General features: G+C 36.6%; 5 protein-coding genes and 1 non-coding gene across 6 annotated transcripts in view; 2 read left to right on the top strand and 4 right to left on the bottom strand.

The window, feature by feature from the left end:
- Nucleotide 1: 1 nt before the first annotated feature.
- Gasu_07850 (phosphatidylinositide phosphatase) lies at nt 2-1,926 on the top strand. Its single transcript, XM_005708502.1, has one exon. It carries the CDS (start codon nt 18-20, stop codon nt 1,872-1,874), a length of 1,857 nt encoding a protein of 618 aa, XP_005708559.1. The 5' UTR covers nt 2-17; the 3' UTR covers nt 1,875-1,926.
- A 63-nt stretch (nt 1,927-1,989) lies between these two features.
- Gasu_nc0006 lies at nt 1,990-2,061 on the bottom strand. The gene has a single exon. It is a non-coding gene; the product is annotated as a tRNA-Thr (tRNA).
- A 45-nt stretch (nt 2,062-2,106) lies between these two features.
- On the bottom strand, nt 2,107-3,251 carry Gasu_07860 (uncharacterized protein). Its single transcript, XM_005708503.1, has 2 exons — nt 2,500-3,251; nt 2,107-2,453 (listed from the first exon to the last, which is right to left on the bottom strand). The coding sequence occupies exons 1-2, from the start codon at nt 2,554-2,556 to the stop codon at nt 2,214-2,216; spliced, it is 297 nt and encodes a 98-aa protein (XP_005708560.1). The 5' UTR covers nt 2,557-3,251; the 3' UTR covers nt 2,107-2,213.
- An 84-nt stretch (nt 3,252-3,335) lies between these two features.
- Nucleotides 3,336-5,201, bottom strand: Gasu_07870 (uncharacterized protein). The gene is made up of 2 exons (XM_005708504.1): nt 4,737-5,201; nt 3,336-4,683 (listed from the first exon to the last, which is right to left on the bottom strand). The coding sequence occupies exons 1-2, from the start codon at nt 5,154-5,156 to the stop codon at nt 4,003-4,005; spliced, it is 1,101 nt and encodes a 366-aa protein (XP_005708561.1). The 5' UTR covers nt 5,157-5,201; the 3' UTR covers nt 3,336-4,002.
- Nucleotides 5,202-5,571: 370 nt separating this feature from the next.
- On the top strand, nt 5,572-6,012 carry Gasu_07880 (small nuclear ribonucleoprotein G). The gene is made up of 3 exons (XM_005708505.1): nt 5,572-5,685; nt 5,732-5,856; nt 5,915-6,012. Exons 1-3 carry the CDS (start codon nt 5,634-5,636, stop codon nt 5,966-5,968), a joined length of 231 nt encoding a protein of 76 aa, XP_005708562.1. The 5' UTR covers nt 5,572-5,633; the 3' UTR covers nt 5,969-6,012.
- A 4-nt stretch (nt 6,013-6,016) lies between these two features.
- The window catches only part of Gasu_07890 (phosphatidylserine decarboxylase), a gene marked incomplete at its 3' end in the record, with an annotated part of 1,295 nt that continues 1,267 nt past the window's right edge, over nt 6,017-6,044 (bottom strand). Inside the window, exon 4 of the mRNA XM_005708507.1 lies at nt 6,017-6,044. This exon is cut by the window's right edge and continues 452 nt beyond it. Coding sequence (XP_005708564.1) covers nt 6,041-6,044 — 4 coding nt within the window.

The raw sequence follows: 6,044 nt of genomic DNA on the forward strand, positions 1-6,044 counted from the left end.
TCTTCGGAATGTCAATGATGCTTGTCGAAAGAGAAAGATTACGAGTGACCGACGACTGGATCGTCATCGACTCCTTAAATAGTAGTACCACTTCTGCTACTTCACACGCTAGCTTATTTCTTTGTAGAAACACTGGAAGGATTTTTGAAAAACAGGAGAGACCTGCCATAGAGAAATCACCACAAGTGGACTGCATCATCTTTGGTATTGTAGGAATAGTCCAACTATTATGCAATAACTATTTAGTATACATCAAAAACAGAGAATGGATTGGAAAACTTCTTCAACATGATATATACAAAGTAACTCAACTCGAGTGGATACCCATCAAACGTCTCGATGTTGAGGATGACTATGGCGCTTTCAACAAAAACATGAAAAGGAACCAACTCTATCTCTTATCCCTTTTACAAACGGTCTTTTCTCAAACCAACTTTTATTACTCTACTACTTTTATGTTGACTCGAAGACTACAAACTATATATTCCTCCCCCATCGATGACCAAGTAAAACCTCTTTGTTTGAGTGCAGACAAGCGATTTTTTTGGAACCAGCATATAGCAAAGAGTCTCGTGGAAAACAAACTTTATTCTTGGGTGGTTCCTCTCATCTCAGGTTTCGTAAGGTGTGAAGTGTTTTCTATGGGTTCCAATGTGGTTCGATATATCTTAATATCCCGAATATCTTGTGAACGTGCAGGTCCTCGATATCATTGTAGAGGTTCTGATGGAACAGGAAAAGTAGCAAACTTTGTAGAAACAGAGCAAATCATGACTTACTATGATAATGTATTCTCTTTTGTTCAAATTCGAGGTTCTATACCAGTCATTTGGAAGCAAACTCCTAACCTCAAATACAAGCCCAAAATCGAAATCTATTCCAGTAGGACAGCAGAAGAATTCTCTTCCATCAACTTGCAAAAAGAACAAAAGACAGAACCACTATCACCCTTCACAACTATCATTCGTCACTTTGAAGAATTACAAAAGAATTATGGTCCACAAGTGGCAGTATCATTGATAGATCAAAAAGGTTCAGAAGCACAATTGGGAGACCTCTATCAGAGTGGAACGAGAGAAAACTTTCCTTCGACTGTGGTAGATTATATCGCATGGGACTTTCATCGTTTCTGTAAAGGTATGCGATTCGATAGAGTGTATCAACTGGTGCAACAATTGGAACCTTCTTTGGATATCTTTGGATTTTATTATAGGAAGCTCGGAGATCATTCTTCTACTCCGTCGTTACAAAAGGGTTATATTAGGACCAACTGTATAGACTGTTTGGATAGAACCAATGTATTACAAAGTGCCATTGCAGAGGTTATATTGACAAAGCAGTTGCGACAATTGCAGATATTGTCCCAAGAACAAACACTGAAAGACTTTATTTTGGTATATGCCAAGTTTTCCAATATTTGGGCAGATCATGCTGATGCAATATCTGAATATTACGCGGGTACGGGAGCACTGAAAACCGATTATACTAGAACAGGAAAGCGTTCTTATCGAGGCATTGCAGTGGATGGATGGAGGTCATTGTTACGTTACTGGAAAAATAACTTTCTGGACGGTTACAAACAGGATGCTTACAACTTGTTGCTAGGAAAAGTACAAATACAGAGATATCGGTCTAAAACTATCATTCCTTCCTATTGGGATCAATTGAGTTGGAAAGAAAAATGGATTCCATTGCTTTGTTTGACGGCAATCATTTCTTGTATTTGGGGTGTCTTCTCGTTACGAAACGTTTCTTTGAAATATCGAGTCGTGTATTTTTTGACCAGTTTCAGTATTTTATTGAGAGGGTTGTCATTTATGATTTCACATGGAAAGCACTATGCTATACAACCAAGGTTGGCAACTCAGTATTGATATAAAGTCAGTTGGTTCGTCACCATTTCAAGATAAAAAATAACTTTTGGTTTAGAATCTCGTTTTGTTTTGAAAACAAACCTTCCAATGCGGAAAAAAAAATGGGAGGGGAATTAGCCAACACTGAGGGTCGAACTCAGGACCTTTCGCTTACGAAGCGAACGCACTGCCACTGTGCTACGCTGGCTATGCAATGTGATACAGGGAAATCAAGCTCTATTTACCAATTCCTAGAAGAAATCTTATTAGGGTGTCTATTTACAACTTGAGAATCTTTAAAACACCAAGCAAGTTTCAATCAATCAAAGATCAAGCAGCTGTTTATTAGCTATCCAACTACTAGTGAGGAATTTTATCTTTCTCATTAAACGGGCTAAAAACACTAATTGGATGGTCACGAAGCGGCTTCACCAGTTTCAAGAAAGGCCTGTCCTCATAGTCTCGTTGCCTTTCATTACGAGAATACGCTTCCCTCTCAGATTTCAAGGCCACTACGGTGGGATTAAAAAACAAGTTTTCGACGCTGACAAACAAAGCAATGACTCCACAGGCGCCGATGGCCGAAACCAAAGGGAGTATCTAATACCAGGTAAATATTTGAAGCTCTTTTTCCTCTCTTACTTACCTCTGGGTGTCTGTTCGATAACAAAGTTGACTTTAAAAAGTAACCAAAGCCACCCATTCCAATACGAATCAACTAAACCCAATTTTCGATGATACGATGATGGATTCCGTTGCCTTGTTGTAAATTGCTCTGGTTTACATCTCTACTGTTGCTTCTAGCTCGTTACACGTCACTGACTTTTGGAATAGTATACCTTACCTAGCAACAGGATACAAACTTTGTTGGTTGCTTGAAGTTTGTTTCGCACACAGAAGCTCCTTTACCTGCTTTCGTATGGCGTCGTTAACAATCCAACTTTACAGACAAGACCAACAACTATGAAACATAGGTTTTCGTTCCTGTTGCGTTACTCTAAAGAAGATATTTTGAAACTGTTTTTCACAAGTGAAAATGCTATGTGCGATTGGGTTAGGAAACTTTCGGAAAATTCTTGTTATTCAAGTTGTGAGCGCTACTCCAAAAGGTGTATTTCATCAGCGCATGACACTTTTTTTTCTAATTCTACTCCGTTCTTGCAGTATTGTATTCATTAACAAAGTTTTCTACACAAATCTTATAGCAGTACGATCCTTTCGATTTCAACTAGCGACCTCTTAATGAAGGGTTTCTGGAGGACATACTGAGTTCCGAAATTGTGAAAGTAACGTACTTAAACATATGAGGCGAAACTTAAGCTTCCAACAAATTGAAAGATGAAGAGATTTGCCAATTTACATTCACCTAATAAAGATGTCGATCATTTTTTCCATCTAGTTTTTTTATCCACAATGAAATTCTTTTAACAACCTCCTGTAGTATAGTCACAGAGGTATCAATTCTCTTCAATCGTATACAATTTTTAAAAACTAACATTTATAAATTGCTCCTTGACTTCCACTAGAAGCATTAAAAACATGCAACAGCGGTTCTAGAAAATATTTCCAATAAAAGATACGGAATTTTTTGCGGCATGAAAGTGGAAATACAGTGAAACCAACCAAACCAATTTAATTTTATAAAGCTATTGATTTCTTTATGATAAAAGACAACAACAACAAAAATTACTAAAAACAGGTAAGTCCAATAAAAAGGGTCGAACAATCCTTAGAATGATTGCAGTCATAAGCAAACAAACGAAGCGAAACATTTAGCTAAGTATAATAGAAAGCATGCAACTTTTAGAAGTCATATTTCTTTAAATAAAGGCTTCCTTAAAAGAATTGCCCTTGCAATCTAAGAAATAAGGCGTTAAATTCAAATTAAAACAATATTAAAATTTGGAAAGCAATATTATGTTTTCTATTTATCTTTTAATTTTTTGGGAGAACAAAATTTGCTTAAAAATTTTAAGTGTGGATTAGTAAAATAAGAAACGAAGAAATTCCATGATATTAGTTTCGCATATTGTTAGATCGCTAAACTTAATTTTCTTAAAAAGAAATAAAATAAAAATTAATTTCAATTGTTAGTTCTGAGCAGCTTTCATTGATCTACTTTTGGTTCGACCAGTTCAGGTTTAATAGTTTAACTCTCGTCATGAAATTCTACTTCAAGGTCATTTCCATACCCTTCTATATTTCTTTTAAGCATGTCTCCTATTCGAAAATTGTTTTCCTTCAAAATGTTGGATGTAATTTTTCTCATTTCAACGCAGACTTGTTTAGTAATCAACGAGACTTGTTCCTTGACTAAAGATTCCGCATCGCTTCGGATGTGGATGTTACGTTCTACGAACTGTTTGATGGATTCGGTTGTATGCGCCAGATTTTCGAGCTTCTCTAAACTTTGTTCAAGGTCTTTGTCGACTATATCTTGCTTCTCTACTGCATCTTTTGCGTCTCCAAACAAAGTCTCCGTCTTTCCGACAAGCCTATTCAGCTGCTCCTGGTAATTAGCAAAAGATAATACACCTGTTGTTTTCCTCCTTTCTCTGTTTTTGGAGGATTCTTGCAAATTAGTAAAGTTTCGTTCAATCCTTTCAACTCGCTTTTCCCAGTCGTATTCATTCCAATTGTTGTCTTCGACACATACAGGAGCAACCAAAGATTTGTTGCTTTCTTTATCCTGTTTCCGGTTTCTGCTATAAACAATTGCTGCCAGTTCTTCTTCAAGTCGAGCAGACGTATTCATACAAGTTGTCATTTGTTGCTCCAATTTTCTTCTGCGTTTCATTTGTTCTATAATTCGATTATCCAAGCTCTCCAACTTTTTGCCAATAAAGGTTATTACTATTTTCCTTATGTTACAATGAGACTTACCTCAGCTTCAAAGCGTTGCAAATAAAATTCGTAAACCTTTGAAAAGTCTCTAAACCTGTTTTCTACAGCTTGAACCACACGATGTTTCAATACAAGGTCAACTGATCCGATTCCGTCAGACCTGGTAGAGCTGTTGACATTTTCGTCTAGTCCAGCATTTTGAATAATAGCATTTTCCACTCTCCCCTTATTATCTTGGTCTTTGAGCGAGTCATTCTGTTTTTGTGTCGAATCAACCTTCAAGGCTGAACTTGAACCTCGTGGTTTCCAAGTAGTAGCGTTGGACTTCATTTTCCAAATATTCGAAGGATGTACAGTTATTTTGTATAAATTTCTATCGTTATTGTCAACTTTCGTTGCAGTTGGTGTACCTCTTCTGGATTGGGATACAAAGCCATATGGACGTTTTCCTCCAGCCATATTCGAAACAACTCCAATGGCATTCTATCAAATCAAAATGCATTTTGTGGAAGAAGCATTTTTAGAAACTTTTTTCGGCTCGCAGAGTGTCGACTATCGATTGCAAGCTTACCACCAGTCTCTTTTATAGCATAATAGGAAAATTTCGTATATATTCTTTCTCATTTTCGAATTTGATCATGTTGATCCTTACTACTTGCATAAAGAAATATTAACTGTTGTATGAATATAGTTTATTTCCTGAGTTTGAAAGCAGCCCTGTTTGAGTCAAACATGATTGGAAAGATATCGATATTTCTTATACAGACTCCAAAGTCAACTGTTTACTTAACAGATAAGCAATGAAAGAGAAAACCATCATTCTTGTCTTACCATTATCTCTAAGAACTTCTCTTCTTACCAAAACGAATGAACAATTGAAGACGCAGCAATGAAGATTCCTACTTTTATTTGGATTGGTTGAATTTCTTTCCTGTCATGGCAAAGTATTTACCGGATATGAAAAGACTTATGGATAGGAAAGTTTCTGGTATGATCTACTTACTTTCTTAGCGTTTTCTTAACTATTCTACTAGTCCAATTGAACGGAAACCGCAAAGTGGAAGGAGTCCTCCGTGGTTATGACCAGTTTATGAATATCGTGTTGGAAGATTGCGTCGAGAAACTGGGGCCTATGAACGACAAGGAAATTGGCACTGTGGTAAGTTCTCTCTCCTATAAGATATACATACGTATATATTCCTAATCATTATGACGAGGTTGTTCGAGGGAATAGCGTATTTATTCTTGAAGTTCTAGAAAGAGCAACGTGACCCCTACCATTCCCAGAATATATATATATATACTGGTCTTTCTAGGGATTTTAAACCTTGGTTTCAAAAACCCTAT

Source organism: Galdieria sulphuraria (genome assembly GCF_000341285.1).
Source record: "Galdieria sulphuraria unplaced genomic scaffold scaf_4, whole genome shotgun sequence".
In the NCBI taxonomy this organism is placed as follows: domain Eukaryota; phylum Rhodophyta; class Bangiophyceae; order Galdieriales; family Galdieriaceae; genus Galdieria; species Galdieria sulphuraria.

Coding starts and splice junctions, on each gene's coding strand:
- Gasu_07870 (XM_005708504.1), bottom strand. CDS start 5,156: ATGGCTGGAGGAAAACGTCCATATGGCTTTGTATCCCAATCCAGAAGA. Junction 4,684..4,736: donor TGCAACGCTTTGAAGCTGAG/GTAAGTCTCATT, acceptor ATTGGCAAAAAG/TTGGAGAGCTTGGATAATCG.
- Gasu_07860 (XM_005708503.1), bottom strand. CDS start 2,556: ATGGGTGGCTTTGGTTACTTTTTAAAGTCAACTTTGTTATCGAACAGA. Junction 2,454..2,499: donor TATCGAACAGACACCCAGAG/GTAAGTAAGAGA, acceptor ACCTGGTATTAG/ATACTCCCTTTGGTTTCGGC.
- Gasu_07880 (XM_005708505.1), top strand. CDS start 5,634: ATGGCAAAGTATTTACCGGATATGAAAAGACTTATGGATAGGAAAGTT. Junction 5,686..5,731: donor TATGGATAGGAAAGTTTCTG/GTATGATCTACT, acceptor CTATTCTACTAG/TCCAATTGAACGGAAACCGC. Junction 5,857..5,914: donor ACAAGGAAATTGGCACTGTG/GTAAGTTCTCTC, acceptor CATTATGACGAG/GTTGTTCGAGGGAATAGCGT.
- Gasu_07850 (XM_005708502.1), top strand. CDS start 18: ATGCTTGTCGAAAGAGAAAGATTACGAGTGACCGACGACTGGATCGTC.